Source organism: Piliocolobus tephrosceles, chromosome 13, assembly GCF_002776525.5.
Source record: "Piliocolobus tephrosceles isolate RC106 chromosome 13, ASM277652v3, whole genome shotgun sequence".
NCBI lineage: Eukaryota > Metazoa > Chordata > Mammalia > Primates > Cercopithecidae > Piliocolobus > Piliocolobus tephrosceles.
Genome location: NC_045446.1, coordinates 114,162,281 through 114,183,842, shown reverse-complemented (window position 1 = coordinate 114,183,842; position 21,562 = coordinate 114,162,281). Strand labels below are relative to the sequence as shown.

Genomic DNA, 21,562 nt, shown 5'->3' with positions numbered 1-21,562 from the left:
TTTTACAGCACATCACCTCTATTTATACTTGTTTCTAGAGGTCTATACCTCTACCCAGAGAAATCAGCTTGAAATATACTACTCTGTTTTGCCAAGAGGAAGGCTTGTAGATTTGGTCTGGGTGGCCAAAGGGAATCAAGATAGAGTTGTTCACAATGCAAAAAGAGATATGTGTAGCTGAAATTATCAAAAAAAATAGTCCCATGACTATGCCTGTTTTATTAATTGCCACTTAAGGTAGGTGCTATTGCCCTGCACCATGTGACCAAGGATTAAAAAATCCCCATTTTAATAAATTTGAAATAGGGGTTTGGAATTTTCATTTCCCATCAAATCCAAACCTCTATTAGAGTCACATTGATTATAGGCCCTTAAGCAGGATATTTCAACTGGTTCAGCAGCTAGAATATACATTATTTTTCTTCCGTTTCTCTACAGTTACCATAACCCTTCACCAAGCCTCAATCTTGGAAAGGCTTTTTCCATGACATGCTTTGAGGACTGTCATAGGGTGAATAATGGCCACCCAAAGATACCAAGTGTTAATCCCTAGAACCTGTAAATATTACTTTATAAAAAAAAAATGGCCTTTGCAAATGTGATTAAGTTAAGGATCTTGAGATCTTAAGGACGTTGAGAAGATAACCCTGGATTATCCATATGGGTCCTAACGAGAGAAGTAGAGGGAGATTCAACATACAGAAGAGAAGGTGAGGTGAAAATGCCATGCAGAGATTTATGTGATGCAGCCACAAGAAAAGGAATGCCAGCAGACACCAAAAGCTGGAATTGTCAAAAAACAAACTTTCCCCTAGAACCTGAGGATGGAGCACAGCCCTGACGACACCTTCATTTTGGTTTAGTGAAGCTGATTCTGGACTTCTGGCCTCCAGAACTGAGAGATAATAAATTTCTGTAATTTTTTAAGTCATTAACTTTGAACTAATGTGCAGCAGTCACCAGAAACTAATACAAACACTAAAGTTAATGTTAACAAGCAATTTAGCAAAAACATAGAACCCAGAGGGATATTATAAATTAAATTATGTAATAATTAAAATGAACAAGTAGATAAGCACATTTCTCTTCAAGATGAGGGTGGTCATTACATATATGTGTAACTGTGTGAATGTGGTATACATATACACATTGGTATGTATACTTACATATATATGTTGAAATGTACATATGCATATGTGCATGTGTTATATGTATGTCAACATTCAAAACAAAATTTGACCAAAAGTCTTTTCTATCTAGAACCTTAGGCACACTATTGATTCTTTTGTAGTTGTTACTGTTATTAACAAAGACTACCATTAAATCTCTGACTAAGGCTTAGATTCCCTGATGGAGATGAATTACTCATAATTAGATAAACAGAATATCTAGCAAATGAAAAATCAATATAACTCCAGATAAAACAAAAAGCCATACATAGAAGGAAAAGTAATCATAGTTTACTTATGGATCAGTTGTGATTAATGTTTATATAGTCATAACAACATAAATGCTTAACATAGATCTCAGCAAAATTATAATATAACTACAAAGAGAGGACAAGGGTGGAAAGAGTGCATGTGTAGTGGTGGCAGCAGATAGAAAGAGGAATAAATCCTCATCCTTCCTAGTGGGAAATCAATAGAAATGTTTAATTTTGTTTTAATTAAGAAGGAATACTACTAGCATGTTACTTAGAAATATGAGTATTAACACCAAAATATAAAAGAATTCAAATAGTTGCTTTTGAGGAAGAAGAAATGAGGAAATGGGCCATACTGCCCAAGGTAATTTACAGATTCAATGCCACCCCCATCAAGCTACCAATGACTTTCTTCACAGAATTGGAAAAAACTACTTTAAAGTTCATATGGAACCCAAAAAGAGCCCACATTGCCAAGACAATCCTAAGCCAAAAGAACAAAGCTGGAGGCATCACGCTACATGACTTCAAACTATACTACAAGGCTACAGTAACCAAAACAGCATGGTACTGGGACCAAAACAGAGATATAGATCAATGGAACAGAACAGAGCCCTCAAAATAATGCCACACATGTACAGCCATCTGATCTTTGACAAACCTGACAAAAACAAGAAATGGGGAAAGGATTCCATATTTAATAAATGGTGCTGGGAAAATTGGCTAGCCATTAGTAGAAAGCTGAAACTGGATCCTTTCCTTACTCCTTATACAAAAATTAATTCAAGATGGATTAGAGACTTAAATGTTAGACCTAATACCATAAAAACCCTAGAAGAAAACCTAGGTAATTCCATTCAGGACATAGGTATGGGCAAGGACTTCATGTCTAAAACACCAAAAGCAACGGCAACAAAAGCCAAAATTGACAAATGGGATCTAATTAAACTAAAGAGCTTCTGCACAGCAAAAGAAACTACCATCAGAGTGAACAGGCAACCTACAGAATGGGAGAAAATTTTTGCAATCTACTCATCTGACAAAGGGCTAATATCCAGAACCTACAAAGAACTCAAACAAATTTACAAGAAAAAACAACCCCATCAAAAAGTGGGCAAAGGATACGAACAGACATTTCTCAAACGAAGACATTCACATAGCCAACAGACACATGAAAAAATGCTCATCATCACTGGACATCAGAGAAATGCAAATCAAAACCACAATGAGATACCATCTCACACCAGTTAGGATGGCAATCATTAAAAAGTCAGGAAACAACAGGTGCTAGAGAGGATGTGGAGAAATAGGAACACTTTTACACTGTTGGTGGGATTGTAAACTAGTTCAACCATTGTGGAAAACAGTATGGTGATTCCTCAAGTATCTAGAACTAGAAATACCATAGGACCCAGCCATTCCATTACTGGGTATATACCCAAAGGATTATAAATCATGCTGCTATAAAGACACATGCACACGTATGTTTATTGCGGCACTATTCACAATAGCAAAGACTTGGAATCAACCCAAATGTCCATCAGTGACAGACTGGATTAAGAAAATGTGGCACATATACACCATGGAATACTATGCAGCCATAAAAAAGGATGAGTTCGTGTCCTTTGTAGGGACATGGATGCAGCTGGAAACCATCATTCTCAGCATACTATTGCAAGAACAGAAAACCAAACACTGCATGTTCTCACTCATAGGTGGGAATTGAACAATGAGATCATTTGGACATGGGAAGGGGAACATCACACACCAGGGCCTATTGTGGGGAGGGGGGAGGGGAGAGGGATGGCATTGGGAGTTATACCTGATGTAAATGACGAGTTAATGGGTGCTGACGAGTTGATGGGTGCAGCACACCAACATGGCACATGTACACATATGTAACAAACCTGCATGTTGTACACATGTACCCTAGATCTTAAAGTATAATTAAAAAAAAAGAAAAGAAAAAAGAAATGAGGAAATGGGCAAAGTACTTATCTTTTTTAATAACAATGCACACAACTGTTTACTTGTTCAAACTATGTACATATATACTTTTAATAAAACTCATTGTAAAAAATGAGAAAAAAAATCCCAGACAATATCTCTCAAAAAGCTTCCTCTCCATGAACAACATAAACATATAAATGCATTTTTGGTTCTCATATTGCATATATAAATACATATGTACATATATCAGACCTCAGGAATATCCTAGAGAACATGAGCCTACATTTTAGCTCAGAGAAGTTTGTTATTACCGACCTTCTGAAGCCTACTTCTGTCAACTCATCAAAGTCATTCTCCATCCAGCTTTGTTCTGTTGCTGGCGAGGAGCTGCGATCCTTTGGAGGAGAAGCGGCGCTCTGGTTTTCAGAATTTTCAGCTTTTCTCCTCTGGTTTCTCCCCATCTTTGTGGTTTTATCTACCTTTGGTCTTTGATGATGGTGACCTACAGATGGGGTTTTGGTGTGGATGTACTTTTTGTTGATGTTGATGCTACTCCTTTCTGTTTGTTAGTTCTCCTAACAAACCAATGACAACAAAACTTCACTTGCACTGACCCCTAGAGACTATATCCCAGATATACCAGACAACCAAATCACAGTACCTTCTAAGGAATACTGCCAGGCCCACAAGTCCTATTAAAGGTGCAGCCTTAGGCAACTTCCTCCCTAGCCTTAGCTGACTGGAGCAAGGGTTGTGTAGTAGTATATCAAATAAAAACAGGCCTTGATGCAATGCCTTCTGCACACCAAAAAAAAATGTCTATTTTGCACACAGAAACGTAACTTTAACAATGAGCAAAAGCACTTCTTTGTAACAAAACAAAAATTATACTATATAAATTTTGAGATTTAAATCTTAAAATCTAAAGCAAACAATGATTAGATAGTAAAATTTAAAACATCAAGCAAATATGAAGGATAAAATTTGAGAAATATGGATATCTAACTATGACACTGTTCATATATTCTTCAGTTCTTTTTAACTAGTTTGTGCAATTTTTTAGCCAATCAAGGATAAGACAGAATTTATATGTAACTGTATAAATGAGACAATTAGTAATACTATGTAGGTCATGGGACAAGAGTATAGATGAGATCTAATATTTATAGAATTTCACCTACTTCATTGTCATGGAAGACCAAAACCAATTTAAAGTGTATTCTTAATGCCATAAAAATCTAATCAAAGTTGAATTTTATTCAAGTACAATGTAGTTTATTTGCAAATGATATCATACTGATTTTTAAATGTGTTAGACTTTTCAGTGACCAGAAAATACTATACAACTTTTAATGTATAGTATTTTCTGGTAAAAAGTTGAACTCACATGAGCCACTTTTTATAACCCATGAATCCCGATGCAATGTAGCAAGTTGCATTATCTTTCTTTTGTCACAATTGCTATCAATCTATAAGATGGCCAGTAATGTAGACCTAATGCAAAAAGGCAAGCTGGGCCAATAAATATTCCTTACCTCAGATAATAAACTAGGAAATATCCAGAGAAAAGTTAGAGAGAGGACCTGAACATAAAAGGTCCTAAATTGGAAAAAAGAGGCTAACAGGTCCTCAAGGATACCAAAGTTATGAAGCTATGATGAAGAGATGACAATACCAGTTAGTGGTAGAAAAATGAGAAAATAAGAGGGAAGCATACATGTAGAAACAAGGGGACCAACTATACTAGTTTACCTAGAACTGTCTCAGTTTTAGCACTGAAAGTACCATGTGCTGGAAACCCCTCAATCTTACACTAATAGGGGAAGTTGTTCACCCTATGACAAGAACTGAATCAATCAAGCTACTGATTAAATATGACTGTGAAGATCAAAGATTTCATGCTCTTGAGGTTACTGGAGCTACCTCACATCCAGAAAAACTCTCCAGTTGCATTCCTGAAGGGAGTTTGGATTTGTGTAAGATTCTGATTCTTCCCTTATTAACCCACGTGTATTCTTAAAATAAACTTTCCCCTTGTTTGGGTTAGCCTGAGTTCTTGCAGCCAAAACTGCCTGACTAAAATACTGGTTTTTTCAATGGTAGATTGCAAGAATTTAGCAGGCTATTTCATATTACTTAAAGCATTACTACAAAAAGTAATTATTTCCATGGTTTTAAAACACTGGAAAACTAGCACTGTAAAGAGAGAATAAAAATAGAAATAAGATAGTAAAAGATTCAGTGAGAAACAAAAAGCTGGAATAAACCATGTCAGAAAACAGTAGCAAACCGAATAGGGACAGATCAATAAAAAGTTGTTATACAGTAAGACTAAAACAATGATCAGTTGTTCTTTAATTCCTCACCAAAATGCAGCTGTCAAGGGACATCACAGAAACTCAATCCCTAAAGATAAATATCAGTCCTAACGAAAAGAAAATATTGGTTCTATTTTATAAGAGCACTTGAAATTTCTTCCAGTCTACAATTTTAGCTCCTAACTTTAGGTAACTAATCTTAATTGACCTTTCAACAAGTAGGTAATACCAAGTACTATCAAGTAGAGGGTGAGGTGGGGGTATGGATTAAGAGCAACAGTGGCCAAATCATATTTGAAATACTGTATTGTGTTGTTTTTGAGGTCCTATTTCAGAAGAATATTGAAAAACAAAATAGTATTCAGAAGAAATCAACAAGGCATTAGGAATATAGAAACCCAAAAAAGAAAAATGATAACTATAATCAAATACTTGAAGTGCTCTCAGATGGTATTTTATTTTTTATTACCTGAGAGGGCAAAATTAAGACCAATAGATAAAAGTTATAGGCAAGAAGATTTTTGACTCAACATGTTGAAAAAAATAGTTGTAATAATTTCAAGTCTTCTAAAAATAAAAGGACCAGTCTGAAAAAGTAGTGAGTTATCCAATAGTGGAGGTGTTGTGGCAGGAATTAGATGCCCATATATAGAGATAATATAAAAAGAACTGTGGGGGGTCCGTTCCAAGATGGCCGAATAGAAACAGCTCTGGTCTAGCAGCTCCCAGCGTGATCCATGCAGAAGACGGGTGATTTCTGCATTTCCAACCGAGGTACCTGGTTCATCTCACTGGGACTGGCTAGACAGTGGGTGCAGTCCACAGAGGGTGAGCTGAAGCAGGGTGAGGCGGGAAGCGCAAGGGGTCGGGGGATTTCCTTTTCCTAGCCAAGGGAAGCCATGACAGAGAGTACCTGGAAAATCGGGACACTCCCTTCCTAATACTGAGCTTTTCCAACGGTCTTAGCAAACGGCACACCAGGAGATTATACCCCGTGCCTGGCTCGGTGGGTCCCACGCCCATGGAGCCTTGCTCACTGCTAGCACAGCAGTCCCAGATATGAACAGTGAGGCGGCAGCCTGGCTGGAGGAGGGGCATCCACCATTGCTGAGGCTTGAGTAGTTAAACAAAGTGTCCAGGAAGCTCAAACTGTGTGGAACCCACTGCAGCTCAAGGAGGCCTGCCTGCCTGCCTCTGTAGACTCCACCTCTGGGGTCAGAGCATAGCAGAACAAAAGGCAGCAGAAACTTCTGCAGACTTAAACGTCCCTGTCTCACAGCTCTGAAGAGAGCAGTGGTTCTCCCAGCACAGAGTTTGAGCTCTGAGAATGGAAAGACTGCCTCCTCAAGTGGGTCCCTGACCCCCGTGTAGCCTAACTGGAAGACACCTCTCAGTAGGGGCCGACTGACACCTCATACAGCCAGGTGCCCCTCTAAGACGAAGCTTCCAGAGGAAGGATCAGGCAGCAATATTTGCTGTTCTGCAATATTTGCTGTTCTGCAGCCTCCGCTGGTGACACCCAGGCAAACAGGGTCTGGAGTGGACCTCCAGCAAACTCCAACATACCTGCAGCTGAGGAACCTGACTGTTAGAAGGAAAACTAACAAACAGAAAGGAATAGCATCAACATCAAAAAAAAGGACATCCACACCAAAACCCCATCTGTAGGTCACCATCATCAAAGACCAAAGGTAGATAAAATCACAAAGATGGGGAGAAACCAGAGGAGAAAAGCTGAAAATTCTAAAAACCAGAGCGACTCATCTCCTCCAAAGGATTGCAGCTCATCACCAGCAACAGAACAAAGCTGGACGGAGACAGACTTTGACGAGCTGACAGAAGTAGGCTTCAGAAGGTCAGTAATAACGAACTTCTATGAGCTAAAGGATGATGTTCGAACCCATCGCAAGGAAGCTAAAAACCTGGAAAAAAGATTAGACGAATGGCTAACTAGAATGGACAGTGTCCATTTAAGGTTGTCTTAAATGACCTGATGGAGCTGAAAACCATGGCATGAGAACTACGTGACACATCCACAAGCTTCAGTAGCCGATTCAATCAAGTGGAAGAAAGGGTATCCATGATTGAAGGTGAAATTAATGAAATGAAGTGAGAAGAGAAGTTTAGAGAAAAAAGAGTAAAAAGAAACAAACAAAGCCTTCAAGAAATATGGGACTACATGAAAATACCAAATCTATGTTTGACTGGTGTACCTGAAAGTGACTGGAAGAATGGAACCAAGTTGGAAAATACTCTTCAGGATATCATCCTGGAGAACCTTCCCAATGTAGCAAGGCAGGCCAACATTCCAATTCAAGAAACACAGAGAACACCACAAAGATACTCCTCAAGAAGAGCAACCCCAAGACACGTAATTGTCAGATTCACCAAGGCTGAAATGAAGGAAAAAATGTTAAGGGCAGCCAGAGGGAAAGGTCAGATTACCCACAAAGGGAAGCCCATCAGACTAACAACAGATCTCTTGGCAGAAACTCTACAAGCCAGAAGAGAGTGGGGACCAATATTCAACATTCTCATAGAAAAGAATTTTCAACCCAGAATTTCCTATCCAGCCAAACTAAGCTTCATAAGTGAAGGAGAAATAAAATCCTTTACAGACAAGCAAATACTAAGAGATTGTGTCACCACCAGGCCTGCCTTACAAGAGCTCCTGAAGGAAGCACTAAACATGGCAAGGAACGACCAGTACCAACCACTGCAAAAACATGCCAAATTGTAAAGACCATCAATGCTAGAAAGAAACTGCATCAACTAACGGGCAAAACAACCAGCTAACATCATAATGACAAGATCAAATTCACATATAACAATATTAACCTTAAATGTAAATGGGCTAAATGTCCCAATTAAAAGACACAGACTGGCAAACTGAAAAAAAGAGTTAAGTGTGATGTATTCAGGAGACCCATCTCACGTGCAGAGACACACATAGGCTCAAAATAAAGGGATGGAGGAAGTTCTACCAAGCAAATGGAAAACAAAAAAAAGCAGGAGTTGCAATCCTAGGCTCTGATAAAATAGAACTTTAAACCAACAAAGATCAAAAGAGGCAAGGCCATTACATAATGGTAAAGGGATCAATTCAACGAGAAGAGCTAACTATCCTAAATATATATGCACCCAATACAGGAGCACCCAAATTCATAAAGCAAGTCCTTAGAGACCTACAAAGAGACTTAGACTCCCACACAATACTAGTGGGAGACTTTAACACCCCACTGTCAATATTAGACAGATCGATGTGACAGAAGGTTAACAAGGATATCCAGGACTTGAACTCAGCTCTGCACCAAGCGGACCTAATAGACATCTACAGAACTCTCCATCCCAAATCAACAGAATATACATTCTTCTCAGCACCACATCATACTTACTCCAAAATTGGCTACATAGTTGGAAGTAAAGCACTCCTCAGCAAATGTAAAAGAACAGAAATCACAACAAACTCTCTCTGACCACAGTGCAATCAATTTAGAACTCAGGATTAAGAAACTCACTCAAAACTGCACAACTACATGGAAACTGAACAATTCTGCTCCTGAATGACTACTGGGTAAATAACGATGAAGGCAGAAATAAAGATGTTCTTTGAAACCAATGAGAACGAAGACACAAAGTACCAGAATCTCTGGGACACATTAAAAGCAGTGTGTAGAGGGAAATTTGTAACACTAAAGGCCCACAAGAGAAAGCTGGAAAGATCTAAAATCTATACCCTAACATCACAATTAAAAGAACCAGAGAAGCAAGAGCAAACAAATTCAAAAGCTAGGAGAAGGCAAGAAATAACTAAGATCAGAGTAGAATTGAAGGAGATAGAGACACAAAAAACCCTTCAAAGAATCAATGAATCCAGGAGCTGGTTTTGTGAAAAGATCAACAAAATTGATAGACCACTAGCCAGACTAATAAAGAAAAGGGAGAACAATCAAATAGACGCAATAAAAAATGATACAGGGGATACCACCACCGATCCCACAGAAATACCAACTACCGTCAGAGAATACTATAAACACCTCTACGCAAATAAACTAGAAAATCTAGAAGAAATGGATAAATTCCTGGCCAAATTTAGACTCTCCCAAGACTAAACCAGGAAGAAGTTGAATCCCTGAATAGACCAATAACAGGTTCTGAAATTGAGGCAATAATTAATAGCCTACCAACCAAAAAAAGTCCAGGACCAGATGGATTCACAGCCGAATTCTACCAGAGGTACAAAGAGGAGTTGGTACCATTCCTTCTGAAACTATTCCAATCAATAGAAAAAGAGGGAATTCTCCTTAACACATTTTATGAGACCAACATCATCCTGATACCAAAGCCTGGCAGAGACATAACAAAAAAAGAGAATTTTAGACCAATATCCCTGATGAACATTGATGCGAGAATCCTCAATAAAATACTGGCAAACAGAAACCAGCAGCACATCAAAAAGCTTATCCACCAAGATCAAGTTGGCTTCATCCCTGGGATGCAAGGCTGGTTCAACATATGCAAATCAATAAAAGTAATCCATCTCATAAACAGAACCAACAATAAAAACCACATGATTATCTCAATAGATGCAGAAAAGGCCTTCAACAAAATTCAACAGACCTTCCTGCTAAAAAATCTCAATAAACTTAATATTGATGGAATGTATCCCAAAATAATAAGAGCTATTTATGACAAACCCACAGCCAATATCATACTAAATGGGCAAAACCTGGAAGTATTCCCTTTGAAAACTGGCACAAGACAGGAATGCCCTCTCTCACTGCTCCTATTTAACATAGTGTTGGGAGTTCAGGCCAGGGCAATCAGACGAGAGAAAGAAATAAAGGGTATTCAATTAGGAAAAGAGGAAGTCAAATTGTCCCTGTTTGCAGATGACATGATTGCATATTTAGAACCCCATCATCTCAGCCCAAAATCTCCTTAAGCTGATAAGAAACTTCAGCAAAGTCTCAGGATACAAAATCAATGTGCAAAAATCACAAGCATTCCTATACACCAATAACAGACAAACACACAGCCAAACCATGAGTGAACTCCCATTCACAATTGCTTCAAAGAGAAGAAAATACCTAAGAATCCAACTTACAAGGTATGTGAAGGACCTCTTTAAGGAGAACTACAAACCACTGCTCAACAAAATAAAAGAGGACACAAACAAATGGAAGAACATTCCATGCTCATGGATAGGAAGAATCAATATCGTGAAAATGGCCATACTGCCCAAGGTAATTTATAGATTCAATGCCACTCCCATCAAGCTACCAATGACTTTCTTCACAGAATTGGAAAAAACTACTTTAAAGTTCATATGGAACCAAAAAAGAGCCCGTATTGCCAAGACAATCCTAAGTCAAAAGAACAAAGCTGGAGGCATCATGCTACCTGACTTCAAACTATACTACAAGGTTACAGTAACAAAAACAGCATGGTACTGGTACCAAAACAGATATATAGATCAATGGAACAGAACAGAGGCCTCAGAAATAACAGCACACATCTACAACCATCTGATCTTTGACAAATCTGACAAAAACAAGAAATGGGGAAAGGATTCCCTACTTAATAAATGCTGCTGGGAAAACTGGCTAGCCATATGTAGAAAGCTGAAACTGGATCCCTTCCTTACACCTTATACAAAAATTCATTCAAGATGGACTAAAGACTTAAATGTTAGACCTAAAACCATAAAAACCCTAGAAGAAAACCTAAGCAATACCATTCAGGACTTAGGCATGGGCAAGGACTTCATGACTAAAACACTAAAAGCAATGGCAACAAAAGCCAAAATAGACAAATAGGATCTAATTAAACTAAAGGGTTCTGCACAGCAAAAGAAACTACCATCAGAGTGAACAGGCAGCCTACAGAATAGGAGAAAATTTTTGCAATCTACCCATCTGACAAAGGGCTAACATCCAGAATCTACAAATAACTTAAAAATTCACAAGAAAAAAAATCAAACAACCCCATCAAAAAGTGGGCAAAGGATATGAACAGACACTTCTCAAAAGAAGACATTTATACAGCCGACACATGAAAAAATACTCATCATCACTGCTCATCAGAGAAATGTAAATCAAAACCACAATGAGATACCATCTCACACCAGTTACAATGGCGATCATTAAAAAGTCAGGAAACAACAGGTGCTGGAGAGGATGTGGAGAAATAGGAACACTTTTACACTGTTGGTGGGAGTGTAAACTAGTTCAACCATTGTGGAAGACAGTGTGGCAATTCCTCAAGGATCTAGAACTAGAAATACCATTTGACCCAGCGATCCCATTACTGGGTATATACCCAAAGTATTATAAATCATGCTACTATAAAGACACATGTACACGTACAATTACTGTGGCACTATTCACAATAGCAAAGACTTGGAACCAACCCAAATGTCTGTCAATGATAGACTAGATTAAGAAAATGTGACACATATACACCAAGAAATACTACGCAGCCATAAAAAAGGACAAGTTCATGTCCTTTGTAGGGACATGGATGAAGCTGGAAACCATATTCTGAGTGAACCATCTCAAGGACAGAAAACCAAACACCACATGTTCTCACTCATAGTTGGGAATTGAAAAATGAGAACACTTGGACACAGGGCGGGGAACATCACACACTGGGGCCTGTCATGGGGTGGAGCAGTGGGGGAGGGATAGCATTAGGAGAAATACCTGAGGTAAATGAGAAGTTAATGGGTCCAGCACACCAACATGGCACATGTATACATATGTAACAAACATGTACGTTGTGCACATGTACCCTAAAACTTAAAGTAAAAAAAAAAAAAAGAACAGAATTCCTTGGAGAGAGAAAGATAGGACCAGATGATATCCTTTTCTAACATTTAATAAAAGTGTAAATAAATTCAAACCTATGGAAAACTTCAAACATATACAGAAGTAATCAGAACACTATAATGAACCACCATAGAGAGATATGGATACCTCACTTTAGCATTATCAACTCCTAGCCAATCTTGTTTCATCCGTAACTCCCTTCTTTACCTCATTCTTTTATCATTTAAGTGTATTCCGGACATCAAACAGTTTCATGCATAAATATTTCAATATGTCAGATGAATTTTTAAAACTCTTCCAACTCCAAGATCCCATGTTTCTATAACACCAACACAAGAAAACTGAGAAGTGTACTAACATTCAGAAAGTGAATTATGTGTACCATTTACCCAACCAGTTCTAGATAAACTAAGGGAGTTCGTGCCTGAACTGTCTCATTGTCTAGTTTTATGGTGACATCTAGTGGATAAAAACTGCAACAGATGTGGTAAGATCAAAAAGCATCTATTGTCATGGGGTCATATGGTCAAAGTTTACAGGCTCAAAGTCACTGAACGTTCTTCAGTAGTTCATATCCTTTCCAGAAAAAAAAAAAAAAAAAAGTGCAGGGGTGTTATAAAAACTTTTAAAAATCTTGTGACATCTGAGGTTTTTCATAACCTGATTTCTTCCTCCCTATCCAACCCCATTTTTGGTTATTCTCCATTATAAACTATCAATTAGAAAGGTTCCATCACTTATTCCCAAATACACCAAGCTCACTGCAGATTCTAGGCTTTTCATTTGTTTGTTTTTTAAGAAAAAATTATCTTGACCAGGTGCGGTGGCTCACGCCTGTAATCCCAGCACTTTGACAGGCCAAGGCAGGCGGATCCCTTGAGCTCAGGAATTCGAGATCAGCCTGGCCAACATAGTGAAACCCCATCTCTACTAAAAATACAAAAATTAGCCAGGCATGTTGGCAGGCATGGCAGGCATCTACTCCAGCTACTCGTGAGGCTGAGGCAGAAGAATCAGGAGATTCTCTTGAACCTAGGAGGAGGAGGTTGCAGTAAGCCAGGACTGCACCACTGCACTCCAGCCTGGGCAACAGAGTGAGACTCCATCTCTAAGAAAAACAATTATCTTGAATTTACCAACTCAAAATGTGTAGTTCAATTCTATCTCTCCCATGAATTCTTCCCCTACTGTTTTCTTAAAATTTTCTGAACTCCCATAGCATAACTTTATTGCAAAACACAGAAAATTTCTCTATATTATTATATAATATAATGAGTGGTCTATTAGTTTTGTATTTCTACCTGAAAATATAAACCCATGGAGGGTCCTATTTCACATTTCCTTAGTATCGCTACAATCCATAACAAACAGCATATGCAAATACTGCTGACTGATGAGTTCTATTTATGTATTACACAGGTGAAGTGAAATCATCACAACCGTGGGACTAATAGCTACAAGCACCACGAAAGCAAGGACTGTGTCTGTCTTAAGTCAATGTTCTATTCCTTGTACTTTATGCAGTGCCTGGCTCAATAAATATTTGCTAACAAATAAAAATGATTATTACAGACTGAACAATGACAAGAAAGAGTCAAATAGTTGTGGACAAAGAAAAAAATGTTAACAGTATTTCAACATGATAATGTGTGCTTCTAAAGCTTTTCCTATTTATATTAATAGCACAATTAAATTATGACCAAGTATGTTAAGCAGTAATACAGCTTTTATTTTCACATACTCATAATTTTCCATATTTTCTCTCTTCCTCTCATTATTTCTAGGAATACATTTTAAATAAGATGAAGAACAATTACTGAAGCAGAGGTGAAGACTGTATCAACTGGACAAAAGCTCAGGTATACCAAGGTGGGGGCTAAATGGACAGAGTCAAGCAATTTGAATGGATGAATCTACTCACAGTGGTTAATTTTTAAATATTAGGTATATAAAATGAGTCATTAAATAAAAATTACATTTTTCCAAAAACTCTGGATATGTTAAGAATTTACTATATTATTCTTTAACCTACAACTATAGATTCATTTACTGTGATAATCAGATTAAAAAATAAGAAAAATGAGACAAAAAGAAATAATAAATGAAATGCCACCTATGTGTACTGAATTTCTTTGCAAGAAAGCTAAGAATTATTTCTCTCTGTATACTACAAACTAATAGTAGCTTACTTAGAATGTAATTTCAATATAACTGGAAAATCCATGTTCTTGACCTAAAGTGCTTTCTAATAAGTTTTTAATTCTAACACTTTGGCACCTTTCTTTAGATAATTTTAGAGTGTCTTACCAAACACAAATAGATGTAAATTTAAAATTTTTAAAAAGCATTATTCCACTATTCCCCACTTTACAAAGCTAAAAAAAATAAGAGGTGATTATAAAAAGTGAAGCTGAGTGTGACAACGCTTAATCCCTACCTCATACCCGAGATGTCATATTTATAGTTTAGGGGATGGGGAAAATATCATAGACATAAAATAAAATGAACAGGTACTTACAGCCTGGGCTTGTTGTTGGAATAATTCGTTCTGATTCTCTTCATCCTCTATTCCATCCCCAGGCATCAGGGAAGGAGGTAACCTAGAACTTCCAATAGCAACATTCAAATTGTTTGGAAAAACACTTGTTCTTTTGGAAGTTAAGTGTGCTGCTGAAGACCGCATGGCTATAGAGCCTTCTTTTTCTGCCTACACAAAGGAAGAAAGGGGGATAGTAACATTCTACCCCAATCCAGAGCAATCAAATAATGCCTCTAAAGCAGTTCAAGAGATTTTAAATTGAGGTGGGGGGCAGGGGAGAGGCTTTAGCTGGCAGAGGAATGAACATTTACCAGGCACCTCCCATGTGCTAATAATTTAAGTTATCTCATCTAACTCTCACACAGTCCTATGAGAGAAGTATCATATCTTTATTTTATGGATGAAGAAACTACAATCAGTGAAGTTAAGTAATTAGCCGAAAGTCAATAGCTATTAAGTGGCAAAGCCAGAATTCAAACTCAAGTCTGAACCCAAACTTCTGACATTGCTTATAACTACTTGGTAAAAGCAAAAAATTGAGTCAGAACACAGGAATAAAACATTATTTCTCTACAAAAAAAGTCTACTAGTTAATCAGATTATGTTAGGCATATAATCAAAGGAAAGTAATTCTGTTACTGCCTAATAGCTTATCTCATAACATACATATTTTCCATTCAGTCTTTACTCAGGCTCACTTTTGAACTTACTCTTTCATAAGACTTCTGAAGCTGTTGCTTTTTTCTCAACCTAATTTGTTGATTTACTCGGTATTTAACTTGCTTCTGAAAATGTTTCAAAGCTTCTTGTTTTCTTCTTAGCTGTTCCTTTAGTTCTTCTTCAATCAAATATGCTGATGTCTTTAAAGACGAAAGATAGAAAATGAACTTAAATGTCAGCAGTTTTGTCCATTAGGGCTGTTTTAAACACAGAACAGTCAGGATAAGGATACAATTCTGAAAAAAAATAATTCCATTCTGTACAAAAAAATTGGAATGTATGAGTACTCAAATCAAATCTTAAATTTTTTATTGAACTGGAACTAACGATGTCTCATTAAATCTTAATGAACCAAATAAAACCTATCATATGTTACACATTTTCTAAAATGGAGTAAATAGTCAAGACACACCAGGTTACTTACCACTCACCAAGTATGTCATATTGTAAAATGTCTTCATATTTGGCATTATGCTCCATTTTTAAGCTAGCATGCCCTTCCTTTCATCTCCACCTAGTAAAGGCCTACTCAGTTTTCACAACGATTTAATATCCACTCTCCAGTACCTTCCACAACACTTTCTTCCTCTAAGCCCTCTTATGCTGTAACACTTCTCATTTCACCAATGTTAACTGAGTATAGTACTTCTTGACTTCCCTACTAGGTTATGAACTCTTTGAGGAGAGGATATGTATTCAATTCTCCTTTATTTCCCCTACGGCATGTCATAGAGAGCCTTGACTTAAGGGTAATCAATGTATATTTATATAATTGCTGAATTCCAAAACATATTCTAAACCAGGGGTGTCCAATCTTTTGGCTTCCCTGGGCCATGTTGGAAGAACTGTCACACAAAATACATTAACACTAACAGTAGCTGATGAGCTAAAACATAAAAATAAACTTTAAAAATCACACAAAAAATGCATAGCGTTTTAAGAAAATTTATTAATTTACGTTGGGTCGCATTCAAAGCCATCCTGGGCCACATGTGGCCCATGGCTGCATGTTGGACAAGCTTGTTCTAAATAATCTGGAACACTTTATCCCATTTGAGATCTTGATCTGCATTTATCTCCTCTAAGTGCTTTGAATAATCATCATCATAGTCATCATCATTAACAGCACTTATCATTATTATGGATCTACTATGTGACAAGTATTTTAACTACATTGTAGCACTCTATTCTCAAAACCACCTTTGGTAGTAGGTATTCTTATCTCTTATGTTACAGATGAGGAAACTGGGGTTCAAGAGGATAAGGTAATTTTAATATAGCTAACTAGTAGCAGAACTAGCAGTTTCTGACTCCAACAATTATGTTCCTCTCTACACTGCTTTACTCTAGACTGCTTATGTCTCTCTTTCACTAGGAATTTTCAAATTAAATAAAATCATCATCATATCTCCTACCTATTCCTTCTAACTCAGTGATTCTGACTTCTAACTCTGAAGGGTGCCTCTGATCATTTTACAGGCTGTCATTAAATTCTCAAAATCAAATGCATTCAAATTTCAATTTAAGTTAAAATTTCCAAGGTGTCTATCCCATAAACTATTCTAGTGGAGTGTACAACTGTCAAAGAACAATTAGGTAGAATAATTCCAGTGGAGACATATATACATAATGAAGCCTGAACAACTGACTCAGCTTAACTCAAGTCCCAGACAAGTTTAAGCCATTCAGCCTCTTTCTTTTACCACCATTTTCTGTGCTCCTCTTTTACTCCACAAGATTACTAGTCAGGTCATAAAGAAACTTCCACCTGGGTTCTTAGAGTGCTCATTCTGAAGGAAGTCAGCACCATATAAAAATTCATACTACTCTGAGATTACCATGCTGTGAGGAAGCCCAAGTTAGTCAAATAGAGAAGCCCATGCGAAAAGAGAACTGTATCTAGCCAGCACCCAGACATTCTAGTTATCCTAGCCCAAGTGTCAGCTATATGAATAAGAAAGCCATCTTGGACATTACAGCCCAGCAGATGCCACATGACTGGGACAGCTTGATTATTTTCTAGCTCCAACCAATACCCAGAAAATAGTCAAGGTGACTCAGACATGTCCAGTTATTTGAGCCCCAGCTAAGGCCCTAGACACTATGGAGCAGAGACAAGCCATTACCACTGTACCCTGCTCAAATTCCTGATACATAGTATTATTTGCTTTATACCACTAAGTTCTGGGGTGGCTGGTTACACAGCAAAAGCTAACCAGAACAAATTATAAAACAATGCAATCCCATATATGATGATAGAACAGCAGTGTCTTTTGATGCTTATTTATTAATAATTATTGGGGGGAGGTAGTCTAAAGCTATGACATTTTTAGGAATCCTGATGGCCTCCTGAAATTTTGGGGAGAAAAATGAGTAGAAGTTCCCCTTTAGAACAGACATGATCTAAGGGCCAAGCTTTAGAAGTAACTATTCAGCATTTATTTTGAGCTGAGAGAACTATATCCGTTAATAAGGGTGGATACCCAGACTAGACATGCTAAAGCTATAAGGAGTTCTATTAGATGCTTGATCAAACTCCCTTTGGCTGGAATTGATCAGAAATTTTTAAATCAGGAAAGGGAGATATGTTTATCCATGTTCCAAGACTTTAATATTTTGAGTTAATGTGTGTGAATACGATATTCAGTACTTCTTAACATAGAAAAAGTTTGATACACTACTGATACTATACAGATGTAACTTGAGCAATTAAAAGGGTGTCAGCAACTTAAATACCAAAATATCTTTATACCAAATGTTACCGAGACTTGTGGGGTGTTTCTTGCATTCATCCCTTCTTATTCCACTTTTTTTTTTTTCCCAGAGATGGAGTCTCATTCTGTTTCCCAGGCTAGAGTGCAGTAGCATGATCATAGCTCACTGCAGCCTAAAACTCGTGGCTGAAGCACTTCAACCACCCTTTTTCAAGGTTTTTCTTCTCTATCTCTTAGCCCTAACAAAGTTTTGATGCTATACTCCATGCTTAAATTGTTATAATTATATTGTAATTTATCCCCAGGATCCAATCACTCCCTATCCTTCAAAACCTTTGAAGCAATTAATCTAATCAAAACACTGGTTGATCATGACATTCACCTGTAAACATTTTAAAAAGTCAATCCCTTCTTCAAAATTTCCTATGGTACTCCACCATCCCTATTTTCCATAATCCTGTCAATGACCATTCTCCTACTAAACTTTCCACTCCAATCGATCTAATCTACCCTTAGAATCCTCAACCTTGCTTACTTTTTACTCTCCTCACTCTCCTTAATAGGAGAATCATTCCCTTCCCTTCTCCGATCAAATTATTCATTACACTTTCCTGGGTCACATCAACCCAATGTCATAGCTTCTTGATTAAGCATGATATTCTTAGAACTTATACAGATATACCACCTAGACTCTTAAAATCCTTTTTGGAAATAGGCAGGGTAGGAATAAATCAATGAATATACATACATATGTGCAAACAAATAAAATGAATGAATACAGTATATTGCATTGCTTTAACATTTAAACATGTCTCATTTCTCCTCTGAGATCAAGTACACTGAGGGAACACACCTTATCCTTTTTTCATCCATGTTCAGCACCTTGTCTCACATACAGATAACATTTTGTGCCTTTCATAAATATTTCATGAGTGTCTATATTAGGCAGTATTTAAGATAAAAGTGGGAATGTGATGATAAATGAGATTTGTTCTCTATGCTCAAGGAGCTCACACTGCATCAGGAAAAGATACATAAACAATCTACCATAACACAATGTGGTAAGTGCCAAGTTAAATTTGAACAAATAGCTATGGGGCACAGTTTGGTGAAAGACTATCAGAAACTGTGGAATTTCTAGTCAGACTTTCTCAGATTACCAAAGTTCATCTCTTTCTCCTTTATTCTATTACTCCAATTGCCTGAATCCTCATTATAAAATTTATCATAAACCTTAAGCAACCAATTAATGTTACTTAAAGTATGCCAACGATCATCCATACTAAGTTGCAGTGTCTGGAAGATGTAGATAGTGCCTATGTCTTGGGCATAGCAAGCAATCAAGAGTCTGACGTAAACTGATACACAGATATATATCTATATAACCTGTTCCACGTAGATTATGTTCTATATATTATAGTAGGTGAGTAATAAGCATTTGATTATGCCAACTAAAGCTGCAGTCAAGTTTTGGCAAATACTTGTTTGTTCTATAATCCTGATGCAAGAACATAAACTATGTATGGCAGAATAGAAACAGCATCCTCGGACTGTTCATCTTTAAGTACCCAGGATTAGAGAAGGCTAATAAAAAGGGTGGTGGGGAACCCCACCATATTTGGATCAAACTGACACTCACATATGCTGGGATTTCCGAACTACCTGGTGAGGCAGGTTCCACCCATGCCCCAACTGGTACTATAGCCTGGTTCCTCTCAGCCAGCACTGCCAACACGTCCTTGCTCTTCAGGGGGTTTAAAGCCAGGGGCAACCTTGTGGTATTTCGAGGTTTCTTTGGGGCCATACTTCCCAGCATCTGTGACTCCTGGTTAGGAGAAAGAAAAAGCTTAAAATCTTCAAACGACTGCATTAAAAGCTTAAAATCTTCAAATGACTGCATTAAAACCTCCTAACACATGAGCCACAGGCCCGTGAAAAGAAGAGAAGCCCTGGAGGCAGAAGCCTGGCACGGAGTGGAAACACAAGTATTCTAGAGAAAAACGAAGAAAAGAAGGGAAGAGAAATAGGCATAAAGAGGCAAGGAAAGGTTTTTAAGTTGCCTTCTAGAAGAAATGGCGATGAGAGGGAAGAGAAAGGATGGGAATGACAGAACGATGACTGTGCCCCGCTGTGGGCGCAGTGAGGCGGGAAGGGAGGAATGACAGCAGCACACCGGGGAAAGAGGGAGGGGTGGGGACCTGTGTCTGCAGCCGAGAGTCCCAATAATCGGTATCCGGTTATGGGAAGACGCGCTGAACGGCTGGGAGCCTCGGGCCAGATACAAGTCTGCTTCTGAGACCCCGAGGTCCACTCCGGCTGAGATGCCACTGGCCGGGAATCGGCCCGCAATTCGCCACAGACTCAGTCTACTCGCTGTACTAAGGCAACCGCCTCAAGTAAACCGCCACTTTCGGGCGGATTGCTTCGTCCCGCCCCCCGTAGCCTTGTGCCCGCCCCTTCCGGGCCCGCGTCCGCTCCCGCAGCTGGGAAGGCGTGAGAGGTGGGGTTTTGAGCGTCCGTGGTATCGCCACTTCCTCTTCCTGCCCGGCTGAGGGGGCGGGAACGTGTGGGTACGCGCGGTTGCTAGGTAATACGCCATCTGAGGCGAGGTGGGAATGTAGTTGCTGGACCAGCGCCGAGACCTCCTAAATCCCTCCGGAAAGGCATGCGTTGGGCCTGTGATCTGGCAGACTGGGCGGGCCAGGAGTCCCAGCAGAGGGAACCACGGGAAAAGAATGAAAGAGGGAGGCGAGCCTGGCACGGCTTCCTGGAGAAACAAATTAAGCTAACAAATTTTTCGGATCCTCTGTGCAGCTCATTTTACAACGCTGTTTCGTACGTGTTATTGTATTTGGACATCATGGCCTCTTGAGTGGTCTCCCTCTCTGCTGCAAGCTCTGCTGTAATCCAGAGACACTTGACTATCTGTGTAGGATAATTTATTCATTCGGTTAACATACATTACTACGAGCTTTGTATATACCAGTGCTGTTCCAAGCACCGGAGATACGTAGCTATGAACGAAACAAATATCCCTGCTCAGGGAATTCACAATAGAGTGAGAGGAA

At 38.3% G+C, this 21,562-nt stretch overlaps 1 protein-coding gene across 2 annotated transcripts in view; it reads right to left on the bottom strand.

Annotated features, from left to right (window-relative positions):
- CCDC15 (coiled-coil domain containing 15) overlaps positions 1-20,940 on the bottom strand; it is a 93,614-nt gene extending 72,674 nt beyond the window's left edge. For both annotated transcript variants that reach the window (XM_023208548.1, XM_023208549.1), the window contains exons 1-4: positions 20,693-20,940; positions 20,134-20,319; positions 15,771-15,920; positions 15,040-15,228 (exon numbers count right to left, since the gene is read on the bottom strand). In XM_023208548.1, coding sequence (XP_023064316.1) covers positions 15,040-15,228; positions 15,771-15,920; positions 20,134-20,310 — 516 coding nt within the window. In that variant the 5' untranslated portion in view covers positions 20,311-20,319; positions 20,693-20,940. The remainder of the gene's footprint in view (positions 1-15,039; positions 15,229-15,770; positions 15,921-20,133; positions 20,320-20,692) is intronic.
- Between the last annotated feature and the right edge of the window lie 622 nt (positions 20,941-21,562).